General features: G+C 45.0%; 2 protein-coding genes across 2 annotated transcripts in view; one reads left to right on the top strand and one right to left on the bottom strand.

Annotated features, from left to right (window-relative positions):
* LOC141047299 (uncharacterized) overlaps window positions 1-15,981 on the top strand; it is a 56,914-nt gene extending 40,933 nt beyond the window's left edge. Inside the window, exon 7 of the mRNA XM_073542354.1 lies at window positions 14,517-15,981. Within this exon, the coding sequence (XP_073398455.1) occupies window positions 14,517-15,877 (1,361 nt within the window). The 3' untranslated portion in view covers window positions 15,878-15,981. The remainder of the gene's footprint in view (window positions 1-14,516) is intronic.
* Window positions 1-16,326, bottom strand: part of LOC141047277 (uncharacterized) — a 1,035,999-nt gene that overhangs the window by 207,259 nt on the left and 812,414 nt on the right. The gene's annotated exons all lie outside the window — the stretch shown is intronic.

Below are 16,326 nucleotides of genomic sequence, written 5' to 3' on the forward strand. Positions count from 1 at the left end.
AGATTTTCATCCAGCAGTCAGAGAGAATTGCGGGTTAAAACAGAATAGCGGATCCGGAGGGAGAAAAAACGTTACAGGCTCCGTTCAGTCAGGTCAGCGGATGCCAAAATATTGGCGGATCCGCAAAAATGCGGATGCTACGGACGGCCATCAGTCAAAATCCGCTGATAATGAAAGTCAATGGGGGAGTTTATTGCCTTGATCCTACAGGTAAATATAAATATATATATATTATATATATATATATATATATATATATATATATATATATTTTTTATTCTCCATTGATTCACAGCGGGAGTATCATTTTGTTTAAATTATTTACTATGACCGTTTGTGATTCACTCCAAGTTCATGATCACCATAGTTCAGATTTTCATAATAAATGCTGCCAACGCAGCTAGGCAAATTGAAGAAAAACTGGAACATAGTTGTAAACAATGGGGCACAACAGTGCAAATACCCTCCTGGGTAACAAAGTTAGTTATTCATATTCTCCTTAATGTTGGTGGGCCCCTCCTGGGGTACTGGAAACTGGTTACTTGGGCTGCTTCCAGGGGAGATGCTCTGGGTGACCACCTCCTGGTGGGTTGATGCATTGCCGGTATTCAGCTGACATGGCTGCTGCCTAACGTACAGCAGGGGTGGTGACTTGTACCAAGGGATGCCGGATTGGTACCGACACAGCCTGAGCCACTGGTGTGGGCACAAACACAGTTTTGGTAACTACTGTGGGAGGTTTTTCTGCCGGGGGAACACAGGCTTTCTCCTTCCGATAAGTTGCCAATTAGTCCTCCGGGATGTGGCCTATGTTTAGGGCGTACCAGCCGCGTAGCCCCTCATGCTGGGTAAAGGTGACATATTCCCCTGGCTGGAGGTCACGCGCTGGGTGTCCCCTTCGGAGGTGAGACTCAACATCCCTCCGGCTGAAATATAGGTCAGAGATCCTCTGGGGGTCTGCTATGAACCCAAACCCCCGTTCGTGATTAACATTGAGGACCTGCCCCCATCCTGCTGGATCCTGGGGACCATAATGTCCAGCACGGACCTTCTCCTTCTTGTCCAGGTCAGGACCCAGCACTGCCAGCCTCCTCTGTTCTCTCTCCCTCTGCTCTGCTGCCAGTTGACAGAGGGTCTGCTGGCAATAGGACTCCTCTTCCTCCTCCTCTTCCCGGGACCGGCCCCTGCCCACCGTGGACCGCGGCACCACTGTCAGGGGTTCAGGTGTTTCCCCTCGTGAGCTAGTATCCCAGTCCCAGACCAAGTTCAGCACTACCTGTCCGGCCGCTGTAGCCGGCAGGCACCCCGTGGCTTCCCTAGCTTCAGGGCCGATGGGCATACCTGGTGCCTCCTGGCGGTGTTGCGGCTCTGGTGCAGGCCTGAGGCGGTGGGCAGCTGCAGGGGTATCCACAGGGGTAGCCGGTCTGGATGCCGGCGGTGGTAGAGCAGATGGCGGCTCCGGGTCCGCGGGGATCTCCGGTGGGACCTGCGCAGCCGCGCTAGGTCCAGGTTGGGGCTCAGCTTCCTCCGCTTCAGGCCACAGGCCCTCAGATAACTCCTCCGGACAGGCCTCATACAGTGGCGGTGACGGCGGGGCGGTGGTGATGGATGCTACAGGTGGTATTGCAGCGGCCGCTGGCTCCACAGGGTTTGCCTGGGGGAGATCCGGTGCAGCAATGGCGGGTACTGGTGACTGGAGTACCGCGGGTGTAGACCCCTCCAGGGTGGGCTGCCACTTCTTCCTCCAGAGCGCCTCCTGCTTCAGCCGCAGTTCATGAGTCAGCCGGGCAATCTCATCCTCCAGCTGTTGATAGTCTAGACGGGAAGCCAGATTGGAGCCTTCAGCCATTGCGCCTGGGAGATTCAACTTAAACTCCCTTCGCTCTTCAGGCCTCCTCTCTCCTTCCATCATGGCGTTCTCTCCTTTCTCTTCCTGTCTGACCTCTTTTCCTGCCACCGGCTCCCGCCCCTCCTTCTGGGGGCGGCATCTTTTTCCTATTCCTCCATACCATGTCAGTATACGAACCCCTCGGGGTGGGCCATGTTGCTGTCGCATAGAAGTTCAGAAAGGGGAGACCCAGGACAGTTCGCGGTCTTTTCTTAGGACCACCCATATTATCACGCCCCTCTTCTCCGCGCTGGTGGCCATTTTTAGCATTCATTTTACAGTCTATCAAATTGGGTCTTTTGCACATTTCCACAACCTTTTAAGTCCAATAAATCGTAGGCACACAGAACCCGGTGGCACCAGGCTTCGTCATCCTGTTCGTGACGCCAAGTTGGGTCGCCCCATGCCAGGGCTGTGGGATACTCGGTACCGGGCCCGATGAGCTTCAGTGGGAGATGTCACGGCAGCTGGGACCCGGCCCATGGCCCTGGGCGTCCATTGTAAAAGGAGTTGTTGCAGTGTGCTTATGGTGGTGAAAGTTTATAAGTGATTCGTGACACCACCTGTGGTGTTCGGCAATGGAGATGTAAGCCGACGCTGCAGACAGATCCTCTGGGACAGATGGTGTGGTGCAGCAATGATGTTATAGCCCTGCACAGGCAGGGCTGTAGTCCTAGTGCAGTGTAGGTGAAGTGATACTTAGATGGTGTAGTGTCAGGCGCAAGGGATGTAGCAGTTGGGTGGGTTGGCGCAGGAATAAGTGGAGGACACCAGGGCATGTAGTTCCAAAGCTTTACTCAGTCTGTTGCAGGTACAGGTGCCCGCATCTGTGCCATGTCCTCCGGGTCAGAAGCTCAGCCAACTTCCAGGCAAGATGAAGTACTCCTTTCCAACACTCCGCCAACATATGTGCCTTTTCTGAACGTCTCCTCTTATAGTGCCTTTGAATGAAGTACTCCTAGTACTGAGGTACACTGGAGTTCCTCCTGTCCGATGTTCCTATGAACTCTATTTGTACGGCAGACAGCTGTAGCCTGCTTCGGGGACTCCTTGCTACTAAGTCCCAGCTCACTATTATGTTGCTGTTGTGCCCCCAAGTCTTGTGTGGGAATAAAGTGGTCACTACTTCTATTCCTCCAGTGTCTGCTGCAGGACCATTAGTACCCGTACAACCTCGGGGACCGGGCCCCGGCCTTGCGCTGTGAACTTGGGAAGGGTTCTCTCTTCCAACCCTGTTCCTTAGTCCTCCTATTCTCCATACGTTACGTGGTAATCCTTCTTTCCAATGGAGAATCAAGCTTCCTTTCTCTGTCTCTTTCCTGTGCCAGCAGACCCAGATCACTGTGGCCTGCTGCAGCATTTCCTTCTTCCATCCCTCTCCCGGGGATCTTCTCTGTCTCACTCTCTGTCCTTCTACATCTTCACTCACTGACTGAATGAATGACTGACTGACTCAACTCTTCCCGCTCTTTTATGTAAACTAAACTCCACCCACCTCCCAGCACATTTCGTGTTCCAAGCAGGGAGCCACCAAGGGTGCTGTGCTACACTCCTAGCAGGGAGCCACCAAAGGTGCTTTGCTACTCTACTTTGTGGTGTGGGGTGCAGGTGTTGGAGTATGGTCAGGTGTCTCCACCTTACCTGGATAGTGGGGTACCACACCTCAGGAGGTGCAGTACCTCTGTGGCGACTGAACCCTCAGGGGCACCACAAATGCAGTTCCAATGCTTTACTCACGTTTCTGGCATAGACAGGTGCCCGCTTCTGTGCCGTGTCCTCCAGGTCAGGGGCACAGGCAACTCCCAGGCAAGTGAAGTACACCTTCCCAGCACTCCCTTCTATGTGCCTTCCATGTTCCTTTTCTGAACGTCTCCTTACTAGCGCTAATCTGAAGTACTTGTAGTTATGAATTACATTCAAGTTCCTCTTTCTTGCTGTTACTCAGAACTCTACTCGCATGGCAGGCAGCTGTAGCCTATTTCAGGGACTCCTTACAATCATGTCCCGGTTCACACACGTTGCTTTTGTGCCGTCGAGTCTTAAGGTACTGTCACACTTAGCGATGCACCAGCAATCCCGACCAGCGATATGACGCGGTCAGGATCGCTGGTGCATCGCTAAGTGGTCGCTAGTGAGCTGCTACACAGGCAGGTCTCACCAGCGACATCGCTGGGGACGGGGGTCGTTACTTACCTGTCACAGCAGGCGATCCTGCGTCCTCCCGCCCGGCTCCACGCTCGTCGCTCGTCTCTCCACAGGAAGCTGACGACGAGAAACTGTCCAGCCTGTTCTCGCGCGATCAGCGATAAGCAGCGGGGGAGTGGGGGAGCGGGTTGTAGGTAAGTATCACACATAGCGATATCGCTAGCAATATCGCTATAACATCACACGTTATAGCGATATTGCTAGTGATATCTCTTAGTGTGACATGCCCTTTAGGTGGGAATAAAGTGGTCACAACTTCTATTACTCCGGTTTCTGCTGTAGGATCATTAGTATCACTCACAGCCTCGGATACCGGTGCCTGGCCTTTGGCGCTTCAGACTTAGGAGAGGTCTCTGCTCTAGCTCCGATCCCAGCTCTCTCCGCCTCATGTTTCGTACTTTTCTATCTTTCGTCTGAAGAACTGATCTTTCTCTTTCTCTCTCTCTCCTTGCCAGCAGCTCCTGCTCACAGGGAGCTGCTGCAGACACGTACTCTCACTTCATCCCTCTCTGGGGAACTAATTTCCTATAATTCTCCTGCTCTTTAGTGCAAACTAAGCTCCACTCACCTCCCAGCACCCTTCATGAACCAAAGCAGGGGCCATAGAGGGTGCTCTGCTGTTCTAAGGTGTCTGTGCTGGGTGCAAGTGCTGGAGTCTGGTCAGGTGTCTCCACCTAACCTGGGTAGTGGGATACTATACCTCAGGAGGAGGTGCAGTACCTCTGTGGTGACTGAACCCTCAGGGGTGCCACAGATGCTGGTGGCTTCCTAGATCCCTGATATCTTATTGGATGAATCTACCTTCTCTCCCTTCTATGCTGCTGAATGTGGTCATATGGTCCCTACAAGACCAGGTCCAGTCTTTCTGGTCAAACTTCGCTTTTATGATCAACATCATTAAATGTGCAGTGAGGCCAAGTGTGAATTTCTGTACAATAACAACAGAGTTTCCCCTTTTCCTGACTTTTCAATTTGTAATAAAACTAACTAATTTCAAGGAGGATTGTGATAAACTAGGTAAAAAACATTACACCTGTGCCATGATATATCTCTAAGCTGTGTGTGGCTGATGGCTGTAATATACATTTATTCACACCTGCAGGAGATGTGTTGGCATGGCTCGAGCCCTGGTTTCATAGATTCACTCCACGTCATAAATTCCATTATGTTTTCGATCCTAAGGAATTCAGATTACTGCACAATCTCTCCTGAAATGGGGGGCAATACTTTCTCTACTCTTCTGGTCATGACTCATAGTAGCTCCAATCGTCCACCATAAATGATTGCAAGTCTGGTTAAGTGTTGGAACTCTCCCCTCAAACATATGTTGTTGTTGGGGATGTTACATAATTTTTTATTCTTTGTCTTTTTTTTACCTGTTCTTTCTGTATGAAACTTTGATTGTGGTGGGATTGGCCTGCCTCACTTATGTGAGTCTGTAACTCCCTTATAGTGTTAAAAAAAAAAAAAAAAAAGCTCTCCATTGCCTCTTCCAAATGCCTTCGATATAAATTTAATTTACAGTGTCAGGTCAGCACCGTTATACTGATTACATTGATACCTGGTGATGAAATCTGTCTTGTGGTTGTTGTTTCATTTTTATTTGTAGTTTTCAGTTAATGAGATTCTCGTGCTTTGGGGCGGGGCTGTGGGCGGGGCTTTATGTGGTGCTCTGCTTACAGATTCATCTGTATTGGCATATGACAGGTCACTGATCCTTCAGTGACCTGCCACCCATTTTTACGTAATGCATGTAATGTTGATATTATTATTATTAATATTATTATTATTATTATTATTATTATTATTATTATTATTATTATTATTATTGATAATGCCTATAATATTGTGGCTATTGTGAGGCTGAGAAAGCATTTTTTTTTTAACATCCAACAAAATGTCACTGATGGCACCTGTCCAGTAGCATCTATCTCTTACTTATAGATGCTACTGTACAGGCGCCGCCATCGCCGGTGACATTTTGCTGGATGTAATTTTTTTTTCTAAGCCTCACAATAGCAACAATATTATAGGCATTATCAACAATAATATCAACGCTATTATATGCATTATGTAAAATAGGGGGCAGGTCACTGAGGGATCAGTAACCTGTCATAAGCCAATACAGATGAATATGTAAGCAGAGCACCACATAAAGCCCCACCCTGGAGCACGAGAATCTCTAACTGAAATCTACAAATACAGATTAACCCCATAGCCCCCAAGGGTGGTTTGCACGTTCATGACCGGGCCAATTTTTACAATTCTGACCACTGTCCCTTTATGAGGTTATAACTCTGGAACACTTCCATGGATCCTGGTGATTCTGACATTGATTTTCTCGTGACATATTGTACTTCATGTTACTGGTAAAATTTCATTCATATAACTTGCGTTTATTTGTGAAAAAAATGGAAATTTGGCGAAAACTTTGAAATTTTGCAATTTTCCAACTTTGAATTTTTATGCCCTTAAATCACAGAGATACGGCACACAAAAAACTTAATAAGTAACATTTCCCACATATTTACTTTACATCAGCACAATTTTGGAACCAAAATTTTTTTGTTAGAAAGTTATAAGGGTTAAAAGTTGACCAGCGATTTCTCATTTTTGCAACACCATTTTATTTTTACGGACCACATCATATTTGAAGCCACTTTGAAGGGTCTATATGATAGAAAATACCCAAAGGTGACACCATTCGAAAAACTGCACCCCTTAAGGTGCTCAAAACCACATTCAAGAACTTTATTAACCCTTCAGGTGCTTCACAGGTATTTTTTGAATATTTTTAAAAAAAATTAACATTTAACTTTTTTTCACAAAAAAATACTTCAGGTTCAATTTTTTTTTATTTTACCGAGGGTAACAGGAGAAGTTAGACTGCAAAAGTTATTGTGCAGTTTGTCCTGAGTACGATGATACCTGATATGTGGGGGGAACCACTGTTTTGGCGCATGGCAGAGCTCAGAAGGGAAGGAGCGCCGTTTGACTTTTTCAATGCAAAATTGGCTAGAATTCAGATCAGATGCCATGTCACGTTTGGAGAGCCCCTGATGTACCTAAACAGTGGAAATCCCCCACAAGTGACCCAATTTTGGAAACGAGACCCCCCAAGGAACTTTTCTAGATATGTGGTGAGAACTTTGAACCAACAAGGGCTTCACAGAAGTTTATAACGTACAGCGGTACAATTAAAAAATCTTATTTTTTCCACAAAAATGATCTTTTCACCCCCAATTTTTATTTTCCCAAGGGTAGCAGGACCCTAAAAGTTGTTGTCCAATTTGTCCAGAGTACGGTGATACCCCAAATGTGGGAGAAAACTACCGTATGGGCACACGTTGGGGCTCGGAAAGGAAGTAGTGACGTTTTGGAATGCAGACTTTGATGGAATGGTCTGCGGGTGTCATGTGCATTTGGAGAGCCCCTGATGTACCTAAACTATTGAAACTCCCCAGAAGTGATGATATTTTTGCCCCAAATTTTTTATTTTCCTAAGGGTAACAGGAGAAAATGGACCCCAAAAGTCGTTTTGCAATTTGTCCTGAGTAGGCTGATACCCCATATGTGGGGGTAAAACACTGTTTGGGCGCATGGCAGAGCTTGGAAGGGAAGGAGCACCATTTTACTTTTTCAACGCAGAATTGGCTGGAATTGAGATCAGACGCCATGTTGCATTTGGAGAGCACCTGATGTGCCCAAACAGTGGAAACCCCCCAATTCTAACTCCAACCCTAGCCCTGGCCCTAACCCTAGCCCTAACCCTAATGGGAAAATGGAAATAAATAAATTTTCTTTTAGTTTTATTATTTTTCCCTAACTAAGGGGGTGATAACGGGGAGTTTGATTTACTATTTATGGCGGTTTTTATGTTTGGCAGCTGTCACACGCTAAAAGACGCTTTTTATTGTAAAAACAGTTTTTGCGTCACCACATATTGAGAGCTATAATTTTTCCATATTTTGACCCACCGAGTCATGTGAGGTCTTATTTTTTGCGGGACGAGTTGACGCCTTTATTGGTATCATGTTTGGGCACGTGACATCTTTTGATCGCTTTTTATTCCGATTTTTGGGACGCAGAATGAACAAAAACCAGCGTTTCGTGAATTTCTTTTCGGGGGAGCGTTTACACCGTTCCGCGTGTGGTAAAATTGATAAGGCGGTTTTATTCTTCGGGTCAGTACGGTTACAGCGATACCTCTTTAAGGTCTTTTTTGTATGTTTAGGCGCTTTTATGCAATGAAAGCAATTTTATATAAAAAATAATTATTTTTGCATTGCTTTATTCTGCGAGCTATAACTGTTTTATTTTTTTGCGGATGATGCTGTATGGCAGCTCGTTTTTTGCGGAACAACATGACATTTTCAGCTGTACCATGCATATTTATATGCATCTTTTTGATCGCGCGTTATTGCACTTTTTGTTCGGTGGTATGATAATAAATCATTATTTTTTGCTTCGTTTTTTATTTTTTAAGGGGTTCGCTAAAGGGGTTAACTAATGGGACAGTTTTATAGGGCGGGTCGTTACGCGGCGATACCAAATATGTGTACTTTTATTGTTTTGTTTTTTTTTTATTTCCAAAAAATGAATTTATTAGGGAATATTTTTTTTTAATTTATTTAACGATTTTTTAAAAAAATTATTTTTCCACTTTTTTTTTCTGTATTACATTGTCCCAGGTGGGACATCACTGTCCTGTGACAGATCGCTGATCTGTCACATCGCAGATCACTGTGACAGTTCAGCGATCTGTCACAGGCACTGCACAAGGCTTCTGTCATGATCCAGGCTGGATTTGACAGTTTAAATGCACAAATTGAACTTTTTTTCCTTTGGCTTGGTGCCAAAGTGGGTTGATTGCCCCCGGTGGCCATTAGAATTATTACACGTGGTGTCGTTCATTCTAAGTTGCCCCGGTGGTGGTGAGTGGTAGTGCACTTTAGTTTCTTTGGTTTAATGTGCACTTAATTACAAATCAGGTGTTAGGCTCTATAAAAGAGAGCCAGGTGTTTTCAATCACTGTTGGTGATATTGTGTGTTAGTCATTCACAAGGAAGCCTGGGTGAAAGAAGGAGCTGAACATGAGTCCTGCGCAGCCCAGCCAGAGGGGACGAGTGGCAGCTAGGTGGTCAGTAAGAAGGGCTGGCATGGCGTGGTGGAGTCACAGTTTATGGTGTTGGCAGGAAGTGCTTGCATGGCTTGGTGGAGTGACGACTATGGAGAGAGTTGCACTCAGCATGCGGGACTTGGTTGCTGAGAGCTGGACTCAAGCATGCTTGACTTTGTGGGCAGGAGCTGAACTCATCTTTGGGACTCTGTTGCTGGACTTCTGCAATTGGTGGTGGACTCTGCTCCAAGGCTGCACTATGGTGAAGGATCCAGTTATGGTGATGGATCCGGGTGGAGGAGAAGATGCACACAAGTGGGGGGCTCTGTTGCTTGGATCGTATGCAACAGAGCAAAGCTAAGTGGTGTTTCCCCTGTATTGTCATTTTCCCTCATGTGTGTTTAGTGCAGTGGTGGGATTAGATTCCGCACCGACCTATTCCCTAGTGAGGGTTTAGGTTTAGGGCGAGCTAGGGTTTTTAGGTTCCTGTGCGTCGCCCCGGTGCGGAACCGGCATAGGGAACGTTAGGAGTGCAGGGACACTGGCTCAGTGGAGTTCAGGAGGTGTCTACTTCCCTATTCCCTATTGCAGGGCCGCCCATTGTTAATGTTACCCAGGTTCCCCCCTTATTTAAATTTGCCTTACTGGAGGCGGGGTTTCCAGACTACTTTATATATACGTGTAATATTTAAATTCGCCAGTTGGAGGCAGCGTATCCAGCTGCACGTGTTATTATTTAAATTCGCCCCACTGGAGGCGGTGTATCCAGGGTAACGCGTGTCATGGGTTCGCCTTGCGGTACTCGCTGCGTCCAGACTCACGTGACCGTGACAGCTTCCTCCTTGCCTGCGCTTTGCGGGCATGAGGAAGCCAGCTCCCTGCAGGCCCCCGAAGGTCCCCGTCGCCATGTGGATTCGGGGACCTGCAGGGAAAGAGCCCCCCGCAGCAGCGCTGCACATTGCGCTGCTGTTGGGGGCTCAGGGAAACACGGAGGGAGCCCCCTCCCTGCCGATGCTTCCCTTTAACCCCCGGTACACCGCGATCGTGTTTGATCGCGGTGTGAAAGGGGTTAACGTGTCGAGGCGGTCCGTGACCGCCCCTGACACATTGTGCCGGGTGTCAGCTGTGATAATCAGCTGACACCCGGCCGCGATCAGCGGCGCTCACCACGTGGGCGCCGCTGATCGCTGTGATGTACTATCCCGTCCCTGGGAGTTAAGTCCCAGGGCAGATGGACGGGATAGTACGTCACATGACAGAAAGGGGTTAAACAACAAACACAAGACGGATTTCCTCAACCAAGGTATCATTGTAATCAGTATAACGGCGCTAACCTGACAGTGGTTGTAGGTTACTGTGCACAGTCCTGCTGACAGGTTCCCTTTAAGACATCTCAGCTCTGTACTATTATACACAATTCTCTTTAAATGTGTAATATTTCTTCTTGAAACTCATCTGACAGAAAATATTGCCCCTTACGATAGTTTAGATTGTGAAGTCACCGGGCCCCATACTCTAATTACCCCAGAGAGGTTTCACCACTAGTTTCTCATTTAATACTGATGAAGACTGTTGAGTTTGATCATTTCAGTAGATGTGTTATTGTCTATAGTCACAGTTACTGACTACAGTATGAAAACCTCAAAAAGAGGGAAAAAATCCTTCAAAAAATTCAGCTACAAACCAGACAGGCCTAAATGCATCTGCACTAATCCAGGGTGCAGCGGACCCAAGTGAAATGGCAGCTGCACAGGTGCATAAATACCAAATGAAACAGCCAGCCTACAATCAGGGATTGGCCGTGTGATACACCAGTGCAGAAGAAATAATCCGCATGTGGCAGTGTTCACACAGGGAATGCAGGGCTTCTGGTTCACAACCTCTTAGTAACACCATATAGGGGGGCTGCCCAGTGCCAACTAGAATGCATCCAGTGTGAACAGAGGCCACAATAAGCAGAACCATATGGGCCCTTCTGCACTGGTGTGCCACACGGCCAGTCCCTGATTGTAGGCTGGCTGTTTAATTTGGTATTTATGCACCTGTGCAGCTGCCATTTTACTTGGGTCCGCTGCACCCTGTATTAGTGCAGATGCATTTGGGCCTGTCTGGTTTGTATCTGAATTTTTTGGAGGATTTTTTTCCTCTTTTTGAGGTTTTCATGTTAGAGTAGGACTGACAAGTGTAAGGAACTTTGACGCAGTTTGGCAGCTTCCGTATTAAGGCCTTAATATCAACCAATACCTTACATATATTGATATGTTTTTTGTGCACTTTTTATATTTCTTTCAGGGTGCAGTTGGGCCCAAATGGTTCTGCAAACTTGTGGCCTCTGTTCACACGGGATGCATTCTAGTTGGCACTGGGCAGCCCCCTTATATGGTGTTACTAAGAGGTTGTGAGCCAGAAGCCCTGCATTCCCTGTGTGAACACTGCCACATGCGGATTATTTCTTCTGCACTGGTGTACCACACGGCCAATCCCTGATTGTAGGCTGGCTGTTTCATTTGGTATTTATGCACCTGTGCAGCTGCCATTTTACTTGGGTCCGCTGCACCCTTTATTAGTGCAGATGCATTTAGGCCTGTCTGGTTTGTATTGATTACAGTAGTTAGTGTCCAAAATACTCTGATTTAATCTCTTCCTGCAGTCAGTTTTGTGTTCTTAACCAGGCCCCATTTTTAAAATCTGACGTGTGTCACTTTATGTTGTGATAACTTTGGAATTATTCACAAAGAATAATAGAAAACAAATGGATCTTACAAATTGTTTTCCAACTTCTCACAATACCCTACATTCGACTGTACACTACTGTCTGGGCATATGGCAGGGTTCAGAAGGGAAGGAGCGCCATATAGCTATTTGAATGCAGATCTAGCTGTGATAGTTTGCAGACACAATGTATTGGGTCACCAGGCAGCTCAAAAGATGTCCACCATGAACATACTTGGCATTATCTTCTCTGCTTTCCATATCCCAAGGATTGCCTTGCTCATCGCCCTTTAACACCCTTACATGGAATCTGGACTTACACTGGGACCCCTAGGCATGGACCATGGTGTTACCTGCTATTCTGTGGAGTTAGATGGCATGAAGAATAGTCAGGTAGCTGGGTCAGAAACAGAAGGACAGAATACAGAATCCGAAGACATGAGCAGTCAGTAAACGGGCCACGGTCATAACAGGAAACAAATACACAAGCCGGGGGCTGAGCACAGTGGACTGAACCAAAGGAGAACAACGCTGTATCTGGCAGAATCCGGCCATATGCTTTGAGCTTTAGTAGGGTGTGGTACTTTCCAATTGGCTGAAGTAGGGAGCAGATTACTCCAGCTGGACAGCAGGAACAGATCCCAGATGAGATTGGACACACCATATGCAGAAGCCCTAATATAACCAAATGACAGAAAACCAGAATAGTCGAAATCCCCATAAAGTGATTTCATTTTATAAATTAATTCACTGAGGATTATAATCTATACACGTGATCAAAATTGTTGGTACCCCTCGTTTAATGACAGAAAAACCCACAATGGTCACAGAAATAACTTGAATCTGACAAAAGTAATAATAAATAAAAAATCTATGAAAATGAACAAATGAAAGTCAGACATTGCTTTTCAAGCATGCTTCCACAGAATTTTTAAATACATAAAATAGGCCTGGGCAGAAATGATGGTACCCCTGAAAATATTGTGACAAAAGGGATACGTTAAATTGCGGTGGGTACACTAATTAGCATCACAGGTGTTTTCAACCTTTGAGTCAGTGAGTGTGCTATATAGAGGGCTACAGATACTCACTGTGCTGTTTGGTGACATGGTGTGTATCACACTCAACATGGACCAGAGGAAGCGAAGGAAAGAGTTGTCTCAGGAGATTAGAAAGAAAATTATAGACAAACATGTTAAATGTAAAAGTTATAAGACCATCTCCAAGCCGCTGGATGTTCCTGTGACTACATTTGCACATATTATTCAGAAATGTAAGCTCCATGGGACTGTAGCAAACCTCCCTGGACATGGCTGCAGGAGGAAAATTGATGACAAATCAAAGAGACGGATAATACGAATGGTAACAGAAGAGCCCAGAAAAACTTCTAAACAGATTAAAGGTGAAATTCAAGCTTAAGGAACATCAGTGTCAGATTGCACCATCCGTCGTTGTGTGAGCCAAAGTGGACTTCATGGGAGACTACCAAGGAGGACAACATTGTTGAAAAAAATCATAAAAAAGCCAGAGTGGAATTTGCCAAGCTACATGTTCACAAAAATTGAACTTTTTGGCAAGGCACCTCAGCTCTATGTTCACCGTTGGAAAAATGAAGCATATCAAGAAAAGAACACTGTCCCTACTGTGAAACATGGAGGAAGCTCTGTTATGTTCTGGGGCTGCTTTGCTGCATCTGGCTAAGGGTGTCTAGAATCTGTGCAGGGTACAATGAAATCTCAAGACTATCAAAGGATTCTAGAGAGAAATGTGCTGCTCAGTGTCAGAAAGCTTGGTCACAGTCGCAGGTCATGAGTCTTGCAACAGGATAATGACCCAAAACACACACTGCAGGAGGACACCATTTCTCCTATTTCCTATTTTTGAGTGCTTTATTTATTATTACTTTGGTCTGATTCAAGTTATTTCTGTGATTATTGTGGGATTTTCTGTAATTAAATGAGGGGTACCAACAATTTTGACCAGGAGGAGTGAATATTTTGATTCCACAGCCACTTTCCGGAAATTAACACGCAGTGGATGTTGGAGAGTGAAAATTACACATTTGCCATTTTACTACACAACACATAGTGCCCAGATTGTGCTCCAGGAGACACACACCACAAATTAAGTGGATTCTTCTCACTATAATATTGCTAAATACAGGGATCCTAAATGATGTTTGAACACTGCAAGACTCAAGTGAGAGCGGATTTTGCTGGATTGGTTTATTGAAACCTTGTTGCTTTTCAACAGCCTTTGAACCACTAGTAGTGTGGGAACCTCTGTTTACCATTGACAGATGATGGACCTGAGTGGGGACTTGTTTTTTGTGAGATGAGAATTGATATTATTTTCGCCTACATAACATTGATTGGTTTCTTTTTATTCAATATTTGGGAGGCAAAATGAACAAACAGTTGAACACCACGCACTACTGGTTCATCCAACAAGGTTTTCTATTAGACTGTGAACTGTCATTGTCTTGGTAAATAAAGTTTTTTACATAGCTTGCCATTTTTATGGACATTTTAAGTAGAAATGATCAAAAATATAAAACAAGGATATTTTATTAAAAATGTTTTTTTATGTCAGCAGATGACTGTACCAAGAGATCAGAGGGACAGCTGACATCTTCAATTTTTAAATCTGATGATCTTGAGATCCTACAAGATACAACTGAAGTGAATGCTGTTACTCCAGATATACCATCATCCATTCACAGCAAAGATCTATCATCTGATCCTATGAAACAGGTCCCATCTTCTGACTCATTACCGACTACTAAGGAAAATCCAAGTCACAAAAGAGGCATTAAAAAACAAACTGCTCCTAAAGCAAAGAAGTCATTTTCATGTTCAGAATGTGGAAAATGTTTTAACTGGAAATGGAATCTTGTTATACACCAAAGAACTCACACAGGAGAGAAGCCTTTTTCATGTTCAGAATGTGAGAAATGTTTTAAACAGAAATCGACGCTTGTTACTCACCAGAGAACTCACAAAGGGATGAAGCCTTTTTCCTGCTCTGAATGTGGGAAATCTTTTGCACAGAAATCAAATTTTGTTACTCACCAGAGAACTCACACAGGGGAGAAACCTTTTTCCTGTTCAGAATGTGGGAAACGTTTTAACAAGAAAGCGAATCTTGTTGCACACCAAATAACTCACACAGGAGAGAAGCCTTTTTCCTGTTCAGAATGTGGGAAATGTTTTAACAGTAAATCAGATTGTGTTAAGCACCAGAGAGTCCACACAGGTGAGAAGCCTTTTTTCTGTTCAGAATGTGGGAAATGTTTTATCCAGAAATCACATCTTGTTAGCCACCAAAAAACTCACACAGGAGAGAAGCCTTTTTCCTGTTCAGAATGTGGGAAATATTTTAACCAGAAATCGGTTCTTGTTACTCATCAGAGCAGTCACACAGGGGAGAAGCCTTTTTCCTGTTCAGAATGTAGGAAATGTTTTAACCGGAAATCGGGTCTTGTTAGACATCAAAGCATTCACACAGGGGAGAAGCCTTTTTCCTGTTCAGAATGTGGGAAATGTTTTAACCTGAAATCGGGTCTTGTTAGACATCATAGCATTCACACACAGGAGAAGCGTTTTTCCTGTTCAGAATGTGGGAAATATTTTAACCAGAAATCGGTTCTTGTTGCACATCAGAGCAGTCACACGGGGGAGAAGCCTTTTTCATGTTCAGAATGTGGGAAATATTTTAACCGGAAATCGGTTCTTGTTAGACATCAAAGCATTCACACAGGGGAGAAGCCTTTTTCATGTTCAGAATGTGGGAAATGTTTTAACCGTAAATCGGGTCTTGTTAGACATCAGAAATGTCACATAGAGGAGAAGCCTTTTTCCTGTTCAGAATGTGGGAAATGTTTTAACCGGAAATCGGGTCTTGTTAGACATCAGAGATGTCACATAGGGGAGAAGCCTTTTTTATGTTCATAATGTTGGAATATTTTTAACCAAAATTGGATCTTCTTAAAGGGGTTGTCTTTTGTCATTCCTCATGTTTGCTGACAAAAGGATAAAACTAAACTTTATTAATTCCAAATCGAAAACTATACCCATAATTCCCCCACTGAAGGTTAGTCAGAAGGTGACTAATAGAAAAAACATATACCCCACGTTTAGGTATATAGGATGAGGTGACGTATACACACTCAATCTCCAAGCCTCTCATTTCTAAGGGTTTCTCTCCAAGCCTCTCATTTCTAAGGGTTTCATCATCCTCACCAAAGATGACTCGTCATGAGACTTTATTTAATATTGACCTATATTCAAGCGAGACTAAACAACAACAAAAAAACTAAAATCATGTATCATATTATCCGAAACTGTCAGAAAACTAGCCACGTATTGGCAGATCCCAGACTTCAAACTATATACTCAGTAAG

The sequence above is a fragment of the Dendrobates tinctorius genome, unplaced genomic scaffold (assembly GCF_039654945.1).
Source record: "Dendrobates tinctorius isolate UK_male_01 unplaced genomic scaffold, ASM3965494v1 ptg000126l, whole genome shotgun sequence".
Classification (NCBI taxonomy): Eukaryota; Metazoa; Chordata; class Amphibia; order Anura; family Dendrobatidae; genus Dendrobates; species Dendrobates tinctorius.